The sequence below is a fragment of the Elephantulus edwardii genome, unplaced genomic scaffold, assembly GCF_000299155.1.
Source record: "Elephantulus edwardii isolate Elephantulus edwardi_28Jun2011 unplaced genomic scaffold, EleEdw1.0 scaffold00237, whole genome shotgun sequence".
Taxonomy (NCBI): domain Eukaryota; kingdom Metazoa; phylum Chordata; class Mammalia; order Macroscelidea; family Macroscelididae; genus Elephantulus; species Elephantulus edwardii.
Genome location: NW_006399987.1, coordinates 3,054,994 through 3,068,878, shown reverse-complemented (window position 1 = coordinate 3,068,878; position 13,885 = coordinate 3,054,994). Strand labels below are relative to the sequence as shown.

The window sequence follows — 13,885 nt, the reverse complement described above, 5'->3', positions numbered from 1 at the left end:
GTATGCAGAGTGAAATATCTCAGCCACAAAAGGACAAATACTGCATACTACCACTGTTGTAAAAACGGGACTGACATCAGGGTTGGGGGGAAACGAAGAGGAGATAAATAATGTATACTGCATTGAAACAGATGAGGGAGAGAACTGTTTAAAAGGAATATAGGATTAGGTATTATTGTCATGACAGAAAAAGAGCTGCATAGTCAAGTGGCTTGGGTGGAAGGGATTGTATAACAATGAAATAATTCTTTTTTTCAAAGAGAAAAGCTAACTGGGGGTGAGGGTGGGCCGGGAAGAAAATGTGCAAGAATGAATGAAGGGAAGTTAAAAAAGTAAAAAAGAAAAACCACAAAAAATAAAAACCCTACATGTAGTCATCACTTGGTGCTGGTATTTACTATGTTATTGCTTGTAACAAAAATTAGCAACATCCTATTGTTTACTCAGACCCTTAAAGAGAGAGTGACACAGTGACTGTGAAGGGGTCAAGTGAGTCTGACAAGATGAGGATGGCGCAGGAGAGGACAGGGCTCAGATCTGTGCTTCAGGGGTCGCTATGAGTCATACTCCACTCAGTCAACACCTTACGACACTGTTCATTCAGCCAGGGGACCGGTCATCAGAACACGAGGAATCCGGGTACAGGAAGACAAAAGCCCCTGATGGGTGGGTGTCCTCGTGAAGGTAACTGCCCCAGGACAGGGTACAGCAGGGGCAGGGGGCAATCCCTCTGTGCGGACCTTCCCTTGTGGTGGGGGCTTGCACAGGTGTCCCAGGTGGGCGCCCTCCTCACCTGTACTCGCGCTCCTGCAGGATCTCCACGGGGTCAAGGCCCCGTGGCTTCTGAATGGGGGTGATGCGGCTCTGCTTCTGGTGCATCGGCACCATGGGGGCAGGCTGGGCCGGCTGCCCCGGGGACTGCGTCTGGGGCGGCATCACCGGAGAGGCAGCGGGCGGGACGGCAGGGGGTGCGGGTGAAGGGCGGCCCGTCGGCTGTGGGGGGATCAGCTTCTGAGGTGTGCTGGTGGGGGCAGCAGCATTTGCCATGGGTCCTAGGAGGAGGGAAGCGGCAAAGGCCAGGCTGAGCTCTGGTGCGGGCGGACTCCGCTCCAGCCTCCCCCACCCCACTCCTCGCTCAGTGGACCCCACTCTAGAGCTCTGTCCAGGCGCCCTTCCTGAACTCCCACGGACCACGCTGACCCAGGCTGCCCTGCAATGCCCCGCGCGCCAGCCTGGGCTCCAGGACCAGCACAGTCCTGTCTCCATGACCTGCAGTCCTCGTCCACTTTATGAAACTCTTCAAAACCCAGCATAAACCCTCAGGCTGCGAGTAACCAGTTGTGGGAGGATAGAAGGAGAACTGATGTCTTTGAGCTGTGGTGCTGGAGAAGAGTATTGAATGTACCATGGACTGCCAAGAAAACAAACAGATTCATCCTGGAGAAGGTTAAACCAGGCTGCTCCTTGGAAGCAAGGATTCTGGGGCTTCGTCTGACATACTTTGGACATGTTGTAAGGAGAGACAGGTCTTTAGAAAGGGACATTATGCTGGGTAGAATAGAGGGACAGCGCAGGAGAAGAAGACCCTCTATGAGGTGGATTGATTCAGTGACTGGGGTAATCGGGATGGATGTGTCAGAGGCTATGAGATTGGCACAGGATAGAGCAGGGTTTAGGGCTGTTGTACACAGGGTCGCTATGAGTGGCAAATGACTCGATGGCACATAACAACAACAAGAAGGTAGGTATGATTCTATCATCTTCATTTTACAGATAAGAAGGCCACCCAGAGTCACCCTATTATTAGACTGGATGCCTGGCTCCAAGTTCAGAGTTATTCACAGCACGTTAATGGAATTACCTTATAGCCATAAAAACAGCATACTTAGGTGCCAGCATAAGACTTGTTTTGGGTTTTGGAGTATTTTTTTTTTCTTCTGGTTCTCTAAGTGTTCCTCTCTAACTTAGAGAATTCCGTTAATGTTGTTTTTGTCTGACCAGAGCCTTTTGTCCACTGTTTCCATGTGGACAACGGAGCCGCTCGTAAACGGAATCGTGCGCCTCCAGGATACATGTCAACCTGGCTGCACCGTGAGTTTCAGTGGGTTGGCAGTTATGTAATGAAGTAAAGTAACCATCTCTCATGAGGTGATCAATTAGTTGTCAGACGATTAGAGTGGATCCCAACCCTTGACTGAAATAACATCCTAGGACATGGGGCCTGGTGGTCCACCAAGAAAAACAAACATGGTCCCCTCCACACCACGTGGTAAAGATAAAGGCGGCAGAACACTGTCCACATCTGACAAGACTCTTCTGGCAACACTGCCTCCAGCACCAGAGCTACTGCTTAGCACTCACAGTCACTAAGCGCACGAACACCCCGCCCGTCCTGCCTGCCATGCCCTGGGAGCCCCATTCTGAAGAGGCCACAGCACCAGCAGCCTGCACCTCTCAGGACATCAGTCCTCAGAACAGTGATGGGGACTGCACAGCGGTTCACAGCCAAGCGCTCCTGCACTAGCTCTGGGCCCACCCCACACCCCCTTACCAGATCCCCCAGCAGCCAGCAGGGCCTTTACAAGCCTTGCCCAGCCCCTCGTCCCCTCTCGTGCTGGCAGCTCTGAACTGCGGCATTTAACAGCCCGTGGGACCCTCACTACCCGGCACGCTCTCCCTCTGTGGGGAGGTAGATCACGCACGGAATGATAACGGAACACAGCCCCGGCCCGTGTTACAGGGGCCTACACAGAGGCTCAGAGGTGGTCAAGGGCTAGCCCAAGATCACTCAGGGCCCCCGTGCCCTCAGCTGCTCTCACAGGAAAACCTTCCAGAGGGAAGGGACACTTGGGCGGGGGCTCCAGGCCTGCAGGCTCCATTTCCTGAAGGATGTGTATGCAGCACTGTGCCTGCAAACAGCCTCCCTGGGGTCACCTGGTGGGCACGTCATGACTGTCTAAGAGTGATCTTACTATTTAGAGACATCTGGGACAAGCACAGCCCACCGGACAAGGGAGGGCAGGAGACACGCTGTGGAAGCTAAGCCTGAGCCTCTGGGAGGAGAGACGGGGCAAGACACAGCCTGGCGATGGCACAGGGTGACGGGACAGTGTCCTTTCTCTCTAGCCACGCTAATGTCCTCGTTTGTTCAGTGGAAACTTGAGACAGGTGACAGAAAGGCAAGGTCCAGCTGTCCCACGGAGGAAAGAGGGATGTTACCTTCAGGCCAGGGCTTGGGAGGCCCTCCGGGGGGCTGTCCTGGCATCCCAGGGGGCACACCTGAGGGTCCTGGAGGAGGCATGTTGGGTCCTCCCAAACCTACAGCAGAAGAGATGAGAGATCTGCAATGTGCTCTGTGCTTACACTGCACCCAAGCCCTCAGGCATATCTACCACCAAGACCCACAGAGGGAGAGGGGATGAAGGTCAGGGTGAGGGTGAAGGTGAGGCTCAGTGTCAGGGAGGTGGGGAAGGAATTATCTATCCTGCAGCTACGCTGCTGGGCTGAGCAGCTTAAGAACAGTGAGAAATCCATTGGAAAGCATCAATAGCAGAGGCCTTGTCCCAGCCTCACCGCTCAGTCTCCTTCTACTCTAAGGGCCTTACCGTGAGGCCTGCTGTAATTTGGGGGTGCTGGGCCAGGGCCGGGGCCGGGGCCAGGGCCAGGGCCAGGGCCGGGTCCCGTTGCAGACACGGAGGGCGGAGGTAGTGTTGGCATCTGCTGCTGCATCCCAGGCATCGGCCGCTTGCCCTGCACGGCCATCTGCAGGTGGTCGGGGAGTGGCTGTCCCCGGGCCAGCATCTTATAGGCCATGATCTGAGCTCTGAGCTGGTGCAGCTGGTTCTGGTTAAACGGGGTTGGGCCCCGGTTCTGCTGCCCCAAGGCCTGAGGATCGGCACCATCCAGTGGGGCGCCTCCTGGCCCAGATGACATCTGTGGGCCTGAGGATGGACCGCTGGCTGGAACTGGACTAGAGGAGTGCTCGGAGCCGCCCAGAGGCGAGGGGTAACCTGCGGAAAGACAAGGTGGGATGTCACTCAGTAACACACCCCTGCGACTTGGTTTTGGGGTGTTTTGTTTTGGGGTGTTTTTAAAAAATTAAACTTTACAGAGAATTTGGATTTCCATTCATTCATTGTTGCACACTTTCCTCCCTGCCTACCCTTCCCCCCAAGTTTGCTTTTCTCTTTGAAAAGTGTAAAAAAAAATATCTTTCATTGTTATACGATCCCCCCTGCCCCTGAGTCCACTCCACTATGCAGCTTTCATTCTGGACTCCTGTCATGACAATAATACCTAACCATATATCCCTCCTAAACAGTTTTCTCTCTCATCTGTTTCAGTACAGTGCACATTATTTATCCCATCTTTCTTAGTCTCTCCTCAACCCCAAGGTCAGTCCCGTTTTACAACAGTGGCACTATGCAGTATTTGTCCTTTTGTGACTGAGATATTTCACTTAGCATAATGCCCTCCAGGGTCATTAATTTTGTTTAATATTTCATGAGTTTCTTGTTTTTCAGTGCTGCAAAGTATTCCATCGTGTGAATATACCAGCGCTTCTCCATTCTTTTCTTGATGAGCACTTGGGTTGTTTCCAACTCCTTGCTATTGTGAACAAAGCCACAATAAACATGGGAGTGCAATCCCTGGGACTTGTAACATAAGAGTCATCATCCTTCTGCAGCACTTCCTACCCAGAGTCCAAACTCACTCACTGCCATCAAGTCGGAACTGACTCACGGCCAATCCTTCACTGGTTTCTGAGACTGTGAATCACAGGGGAGGAGACTGTCCATCCTTCTCCCTGAACCACGGGGAGATCAGAACCACCAGAGATGCAGCCTTTGGGTCAGCAGCGCAACTCCCTACAGACTTCTCCACCAGAGCTTCCCGAAATCGTAACAGACTCGTGGGAGGCGCAAGAGGCACCTGGCAGCCAAATCCAAGCCTCAGCCCGCAGCCCACAGCTGACCTCCATTCCCTACACTGACAACAGTTAACACTGGGAGGCATTCCACAGCAGTCCAGCCTCTTCCGGGCTGTCCGCCCACCTTCAGGAGTGAATGCCCCCCACCGATGGCTGGTCAGGTCCACTCCCCACGTGTGTGCGACTTGCAGAGCCCCTGGAGCCCTTTCCCACCCTCGAGACAAAAGGGACCCACGCCTGGATCAGGACCTCATTCCTGCTTGGTAAAGAGGAGGGTCAGCTCAGGGGAGATGAGGAAACCCCTCAGTGACAGGCACTGACAGCAGCTCCAACAAGGGTTCAAATACAGCAGCGACCGAGGTTGGGGCCGGGCTGCACAGGATCCTGTGCTCTCAGACACAAACTCACTGACAAGCTGGAAACGGCTCACCAGCACCTAACACTACAAGTCAACGGGGAGGGGTTCCCATGGCAGCGCGCCTCGTCCGTCTGTCCACCGAGTCTGTGGGAGAGCCTGCTCCCGCTGAGGGGGATCCGGCAGGTGTGGAGGCCCGAGAGCCCACACAGCAGAGCTCCTGGGAAGGAGGTGCACAGGCCTGTGGACCCCACTTGGGCTCGCCCTCATCTCACCCCCAGCACTGAGCACAGTCCTGTTCCCTCAGGGTCTGTGCTCATGGGGCTACCCCAGGAAGGAACCCAGCCCCAAGAGTGCCCTGTCCTGGGTCCTCCTGGGTCCACCTCGGGGAGGCCTAATTAGGAACACAGTTTCAAGAGGCCCTGTGTCAACAATAACAAGATAGGAAGGGCGACCCAACAGTACCTTGAGAATGTTGGTCCATCGGGCTGGGCGGGGGCCCCATCCCTGCATGGCCCCCTGACCGCATCCCCATGCCTTTCATCTGGTTGTACCGAGGGTCGTCCGACATGCCCTTCTCGTGCATGGAATCCATTGGCTATGAAAATGGGAGGTAACAAAGCAGAGTAAGCAAGTCAAGAACTCAGAAAGGTAACACAGCGCCCACACCACCCACAAGCAGCCCACTGTCCTTGGAAATGCCCACCATCATCATCATGTTCACTGGGCCACTCAGGTGACCACTGCGAGGTCCAGGTCAGTCCCTGAAACCCACATGGCAGTCTGGAAATATACCTAAAAGAAATGTCATCCTGTGGAAGGGTCTAGAACATGAAGTGGGGGAGGGGATGAATCAGCCAGGGAGCTGAGCAGGGGACCCAGCTGCTCCGGGAGGACAAGTGTCCACAGGGAAGGATAAAAGGGACAGGTCCTGGTCCAAGGGCAGCAGGAGCCGGGACACCAGGCTCCAGGGCACAACACGAGGACACTGAGTCTCTAAGGCTCAGCTTCTCACTGTTACAGGGAACAAAGCTCTGGCTGCATCCTTCTAACCCATGACAAGGACCCTCTTCTGAACAAAGACACCTACTTTCTCTCCTTCCGTGCTACACGAATGTTGGGAAAGTGAAAGGAGGATACTGGCTGACCCTTCCACGGCAGCCTGCTGGGCACTGGGCACCCCAAGTGTTCTACTCCCCACCCCACCCCGAACTTATTACTCAAAGGGTGAGCAGTGTGCATGGTGAGGGGGTGGGGGCAGGGGACACCTGGCTGAGAGCAGGGCAAAGCTGCGGCCCTCGGGATGTGGCCAGGACTGGCACGTGCCTGCCTCCCCCGCTACACCCCACACAGCGGGGACACTGTGCCAGAAGACTGTGTGCCTTGTCACCACAGACCCCCCACCCCAGCACTGTGCCAGACACCAAGCAGGCGTGAGCCACCACCTGGAAGGTAGGACTGTCCTGGAGAAGCAGCGGGGCTGCAATCAGAGGCTAGGTGTCACCAGTAGCTCCCCAGGACTAATGTGACAAGTCAGATTCTGGACTGATGTTGACAGAATCAGACTGAGGTGGTGGGGAGTCACGCTGTGTTGGAGGTCACTGAGGCACAAGCCTGAGGGACAGAGAGGTCAGGAGATGAGGGACAGGCCCACAGTGAGTTGTGACCACCTCCAAGACTCTGCTGTCCAGACTGTGAAACGGGCATTTCCACTGGGGTGTCCAACAGGGGTGCCGAGGAGCCAGCCCTAGTGCTGCGAAAGGTGGGCAAGGTAAGACGCCCCCAGCCTCATCCCTCACGCAGGTACACGTGGTCCCTCAACTGGGGAAACGTCCTCTTTTCTTAGATGCTAATACCTTCATGTCAAGGCATATTTCCCCCCAGAGAGAGAACTGTTTATGTGATAAAAGAGGGCTTTTCCCCGTCACTGGCAGATGCAACCCAGCCAGCCCAGGTGAAGACAGTGGGACAATGGATATGGGACAGGTGGCCCAGCCCTTGAGCTCTGTAGCCAGCAGGGCCCAGGCTCAGCAGCGTAGCCGAGTGGAGAAGGCACGTGCCTTAAGCTTTTGTTTAAGGACGAGATGTCTATCTTCATTTACAAGAGACTCTGAGCTTCTGGGAAGAGCAGCAGTGCGGTTTCGACAGGGGGCGTGAGTGAGACGCTGGGACAGCAGCCTCAGCCTCACAGCAGGACTGCTGTGCTGCCCACGTCCTCAACTGGGAGCGTGCTGGGCTTCGGGGGCCAAGTGAGAAAGGACATAGCTTCCATCATGGGGGTGGGGGAGCCTTATGAGGGGTGGTGCTTGGGGCTGCCTACCTTGTGCATCTGGTGCATGTTGTCCTGAGGGTACCCTCCAGGCCCCTGGGTTTGGATGGGGTGTCCTGCAGAGGGAGGCCCCGGGCTGGGTCCCATCATGCTGTGGGCAGAGCCTGGTGAGGGGCCTGGGCTGGGACCCAACATAGCTCCAGGGGAGGGGCCCGGGCCTGGGGAGGGTCCGGGTCGAGGAGTCCCACCCAAGGGTGGGTCTGGAGTGGACATCTTCTCAGGAGCTGCACACAGTGGTCACCTGCTGGAAAAGAGGTCTCGGTCAGAGTGGGGATCACAGCCAAGGACCGAGTCACATCGGAACCACACGCTTGACACCCGGGACACTCAACACTCTGTTCACCCAAATCTTTTCCCCTCCATTCCTCCTGCGAGAAGTAATGACCCCAGGACTACAAAGTTAGATTTGAGTCTCAGGAAGAAGAGGGAGCATTAACAACCCCCTGCCGTCGAGTGGGAACAGACCCACAGCTGTGCCCCCAGTGGCTTTTCAGGGGTGTCATTCTCATGAGAGTAGACTTCCTTCATCGAATAAGCTGGTAAATCCCAACTGCCAGACACAGGCGGCACCTTTGGGTGGATCCATGCTGCAAGTCCCTACAGACGACGCCACCAAAGCTCCCGTTAGGACAGCGGGCTAATAAAACCCATGTTTCAAGGGTTCCGTTTTCAAAGCACCCTGAGACTGTCATTTCACTCTTTTTGTTGTGTACCATCAAGTAGGAACCTACCCATAACTGACCCTCTGGCGGGTTTTCAGAGGCAGTTCATCGCACAGGAAGAGACTGCCCATCCTTCTCCCGTGGGGCAGCTGGTAGATTCAAACTGTGTGCCTTTGGGATTGCAGCACAGCTTCTTGCCAATGGGCCACCAGAGCTCATTTACTTAGACGGCCTGAAATAAGTCTCTGGGATTTTACTGTGCCCTTAGTTACACTTCAGGCTTAGAACTAAAATAATCTTAGTGACTCAACTTGAAGCAAAAAAAAAAAACAAACCAAAAAACACAAACAGAAAAGCTTACATGGTCATTTTATTAACTATACAAAAGCATTCAAACTGTGCAGACTGTCACAAGTTATGCAGAACACTGCAAAGAATGGGAATCACAGAATATTTAATGATGCTCATTTGGCATCTATATGGAGAAGCTATCTTCAAACAGAACAAAAAGATGGATACAGCACAGTTTAAAATAAAAAGCGTGTGTCGAAGTTGTATTCCTGCACCACACCTACTCAATTTATATGCTGAGTAAATAAATAATGAGGGTTGGACTATATGAATAAACTGTGTGAAGACTGAAGGGAAACTCATTAATACCTGTGATATGCAGGTGACACAATTTGCTTGCTGAAAATGAAGACCTGAAGCACTTACTGATGAAGTTCAAAGACTATTTTTTTTCAAAGACTATCATTTTTTCCAGTGTGAATATACTTAACATGAAACAAAACTTTTTACAACTGAACCACTAAACGTCATCATGATAAACAGAGAAAAGACTGAAGTTGCCAAGGATTTCATTTTACTTAGACCCAGAATCAATACCCACAGAAGCTTTAGTCAAGAAATCAAACATTTTGTACACCAATGTTCATAGTAGCATTATTCACCACTGCAAGAACATGGACACAGCCCAAATGTCCAACCACAAACGAATGGATTGAGAAATTATGGTGCATTCACACAATGTACTATGCAGCACACAGGAGCAATGATTCTGTAAAATTACCTAACTTGGGAGGGACTGGAGAGCATTATGCTGAGTGAACTCAGTCCCATAAGGATAAATATTATATAAAACTATTATTGTAGAATGAGTATAAGGATCCAGGAAGGTGGGAGAGGCTGGAAGCAGAGGGATGCGGTTGTACAGGGGGAAGCGGGAATTAATCACTGGGTTGTACAATTTGATAAACAAACTAGGAGGATAAAATAAAAAAAAATAAACCTATTGCCTTGAGCAATTTGCTGCACAAGACCACAAAGTGCTCAAGAGTAAGGATGTCACCTTGAGGACTAAGATGTTCCTGAATCAAATCAGGGTACTTTTTTATCTCCTCTTATATGTGTGAAACATGGACAACGAAAAAGACAGCTCAAATCATTATTATTCGCGGAGAATCCTGAATGCACACACCAGGGACTGTCAAAAGCACATACACGCCGTTTTAGAAGAGGTGTAGCCAGAACGCTGCTTCATCTCACATTCTTGGGACATGTTCTCAAGAGGAGCCAGTCCCTAGAGAAGGACGTCATGTTTGGTAAATAGAGGGTGAAGAAGAACAGAAAGACTCACACAAGACAGACCAACACAGCAGCTGCAACAAGGGACTCAAAGCATAAAGGTGAGTGTGAGGTGTGGGTGGGCAGGGTTTTAGACTGAAACCCGCTGGAGGGCCAGCTCCAGGTCGGGTCCCTGGTGCAGCTGTTAAAAGAGCTCAGCTGCTAACTGTTGGGGTGCGGGGACCTGCTCTCCCTCAGGTTCCCAGAACAGCCACAGAAATGATCAAAGCAGCAGCGGCAACTCTTGTTTATCTCTGTTACAGCTGCAAATTTGTTCCTCCTCCCTATCCCAAGAAGAGCTATCCAGGACCCCGATCTGCTCCCTTATTTTGTAACAAGCAGCTGCCTCCATCCTCTCTCCCCAATTTCCTTGTAAGACAACAGAAAACGCCACTCTAACTCTAAGTAGCTGCTGGTCTCTAAAGTCAGCCCAGCAGTTTATCCTCAATAAACTCTTTCTGGGCCTGAACTGGGTTCTGTCCTTCCTCGGTGACCTCACACTAACTAAAATATCAGTGGTTTGAGCCCATGAGCCGCTCCATAGGAGAACAATGTGGCAATCTGCTTCTCTAAAGACTCAGTCTTGGAAAACCACCGAAGCAGTTCCATCCCATCCTGCAGGATCACTATGAGTTGAAATGATTCTATAGCAGCTTAATGGTCAATACGTCTCACCTCTAAAATCTGCCAAACAGAAATACAGGCTCTGAGAGTCATCCAGAGCCCACCCCAGAGCTGCGAGTCCTGCAGTGGTGGCCCTGCAGGGAATTCAGCAGCAGCCCCCCCCTTTCTTTCCCCTCCCACTAGAGCAGGCAGAACCCTTAGTTCAGAGGCAGTGGACGTCTGTGGGGGGAGAGGCAGATCCAAAGAACCGCGAGGAGGAGTGGGGTGGTGAGGACAGTCGCGAGCCCTCTGGGGTGGACCCTCCTAGTGTCACAGTGCTGCTGGGATTCACCACACTTGCGTCCTTCTGGACAGTTCCACACACGTATACTTTATGGGATAACTAAGCAAATTCTAGAGAGCTCCCCCCCCCCAAGATATTACCTACAGCCGTTCTAACAAGTCATGGTGGCATCGTGGGGTTAAGCAACTGACTAACTGAAAGGGCAAATGTGCAGACTAAAGAGGCACTCTGAGGAACGATGTGGCAGTCTGCCTCTGTAAAGATGACCACCTCGTAGACTCTATGCGACACCCCCGAAAACCTGCCGCAGGGTCAGCTATGGGTCGGTTCTGACTCCAAGGTGCACAACAACATAGCATTTGGTTGTTGTAGTTGTTATGTGCCATTGAGTCGCCTGCTACTCATAGCAACACTATGTACAACAAAGCCTGTCCTGTCCTGAGCCAGTCTCACCCACTCCGGCACACCCACCCCTATTATCCCAGTTACGGTGTTAATCCATTTCATCCAGGGTCTTCCTCTCCTGTGTTGTCTGTCCACCCTTCCGAGCATTATATCCTTCTCCAAGGAATGGTCCTTCCTGGCCACATGCCCAAAGTATCTGAGATGGAGCTTCAAAATCCTAGCCTCCAAGGAGACACTTGGTTTCCCCCTCTCCAAAACAGACTTGTTTGTTTTCTTGGCGGTCCGTGGTTATGTTCGATACTCTTCTCCAGCACCACAACTCAAAGGCATCAATTCTTCTTCTGTCATCCTTAGCCACTGTCCAGCTTTCTGATGAACACCAAGTGACTGCAAAAATCATCGCCTGGATCAGGCGTACTTTAGTCTCTAGACTGACATCATTGCTCTTTAGCACTTTGAAGAGGTCCCTGACAGCTGATGTCCCCAATGAAATTCATCTTTTGACTTCCTGATTGCTGGTGCCAAGAGAGTTGACTGTGGAGCTGAGCAAGCAGATATTGTTAACAGCCTCAATCTCTTCCCCATCCATCATGGTGCTGCCAACTGGCCCAGTGGTGAGATTCTTGTCTTCTTGCTGCTGCGCTTCAATCCATATTGAAGACTACAGTCCTTGACCTTCTGCAGCAAGTGCTTCAGGTCCTCCTAGGTTTTGGCAAGCAAGGTTGTGTCATCTGCATAATATAAGTTGTTGAGTCTTCCTCCAAACCTAATGCCCCATTTCCTCCTCATAAAGCCCAGCCTCCCGAATGCTCTCCCTGATGCACTCCCTTCCTGATTTTGAACCATGCAGTCAGTGTTTCCTTGCTCTGTTCCGACAAGTGCTTCCTAGTCTGAGTACAGGTTTCGCATGAGCACAATCAAACATTTGGCAGCTGTGGCAAAATCAAGTCCACTGAGGCTGACAGAACACGAAATCCACACCCTGCAGGGGAAGGTCTTGTCCTGTGTCAAGGCGGCACTGCCGAGGAGTACAGCTTCTACGGGTAGTGTGTACTCAGCTCCGAGCCTCGTTCCTGCGTTTTCCCATCAGACAAAGGGGGGCTCCACCTTATGCCCACTGAGAATGCCAGCGTGGAGGATGTGGGGACCTGAGAATCCCCCGCCACCCCTACGGCTGTCAGGTGCCACTGAGCTGACACCGACTCAGTAGAAGCGAGAGAAACCCAGTGCGATCCTGCGCCATCGTTACAATCTCTGCTGCGCTGTAAACCTGCTGCTGCAGTCACTGTGCCGGTCTGTCTCCCCGAGGATCTTCCTCATTCTGTCCCGTTCGCAGCACAATGTCCTCCTCCAGGGACTGGCCCGTCCTGCTAACACATCCAAACACGAGCAACAACGCTTCAGCTTTCGTGCTTCTAAGGCGCACCCTGGCTGTGCTGCTGTCACGAGGGATCTGTGTGCACCTTGGGCAGTCCACCGAGTCACAGCTAGTGAATATAACACGCTGGTGGAGCTTCTGATTGTTCAGCATCTGAACATGGAAAAAATGTTTGGAGGATTCTCAAAAGCCCAGGCATATTGTTTCCATATAAAACAAAGTTGCTGTCATCCAGCTGACGCACAGGAACACCAAGGTCTCTAAGATAGAGACGCGCCCTGTGGAACAGTCAAGGTGGTGCTCTTTATGGAAACAGACGGCTACATCTTCCCTGCTGGCTTTGAACTGCCAATGGCTCATCAGCAGTCAAGGACTCCGTCACTGCACCCTGGGGCTCCAAGGTTCGGAACAACCCTGCAATTCCACTCCTAGATAAACACCCTTGATGACTTGAGAGCAGGGACACAAAAGACCATAAGGTTGGTTCACTGTTGTATTACTCCCAAAAGCCAAAAGGTGCAAACCACCCACGAGTCTACCAACTGATACACGGATAGACAAACTGTGGTATGTCCACACACAGAGCAGTATGCAGCCAGGAGAAAGGGCGTGCTCACACACGCAACCAGATGGCGGAGCCTGAAAACATCATGCTGGGTGACGTAAACGTGACACAAAAGGGTAATACTCAGTAAAATACCGAGAACACATTCATCCACACATAATAAAATTAACAGTTACCAGGCAGCTGGAGAGTTACTACTTAAGAAGTCCAGAAAGCCTACCTGGGTGATGTATGTAAAGTCTACCCAGGTGATGTATGTAAACCTCTGGCAAATCAACAGTGGTAATGGCTATGCAACACGGTGGACAGAACTATGACACTGAATTGGACACTTTCAAATGGTGAGGTGCAACAATGAATGAATGGAAACCCGAAGTCTCTGTAAACTTTCATTAACTTTTTTTTTTTAAAAAAAGAAAATATATTCATAAAAAAATGGTGAGAATAGAAAATTTCGTTATACAGTAAAATCCATGAAAGTCAAAAACCTTTGTGAGGTGTTCAAGAGGAAAACACTCTACAACCAGGAGAAGATAAAATAGATGAATGGGACCTACTAAGAATCAAATCCCTATACACCTCCAAAAACTTTTCCAGCAGGGTAAAAAGGGAAGCCACAGACTGGGAAAAAGGGTTTGGTAATGACATGTCAGATAAGGGACTTATATCTAGAATTTATAAAATACTTGAGCACCACAACAAGATAAAGGTAAATAATCCAACAGAAA

General features: G+C 51.6%; 1 protein-coding gene across 1 annotated transcript in view; it reads right to left on the bottom strand.

Annotated features, from left to right (window-relative positions):
- The window catches only part of SMARCA4 (SWI/SNF related, matrix associated, actin dependent regulator of chromatin, subfamily a, member 4), a 125,183-nt gene that overhangs the window by 82,714 nt on the left and 28,584 nt on the right, over positions 1-13,885 (bottom strand). The window contains exons 2-6 of the mRNA XM_006898784.1: positions 7,606-7,858; positions 5,751-5,883; positions 3,606-4,010; positions 3,220-3,318; positions 794-1,052 (exon numbers count right to left, since the gene is read on the bottom strand). Coding sequence (XP_006898846.1) covers positions 794-1,052; positions 3,220-3,318; positions 3,606-4,010; positions 5,751-5,883; positions 7,606-7,827 — 1,118 coding nt within the window. The 5' untranslated portion in view covers positions 7,828-7,858. The remainder of the gene's footprint in view (positions 1-793; positions 1,053-3,219; positions 3,319-3,605; positions 4,011-5,750; positions 5,884-7,605; positions 7,859-13,885) is intronic.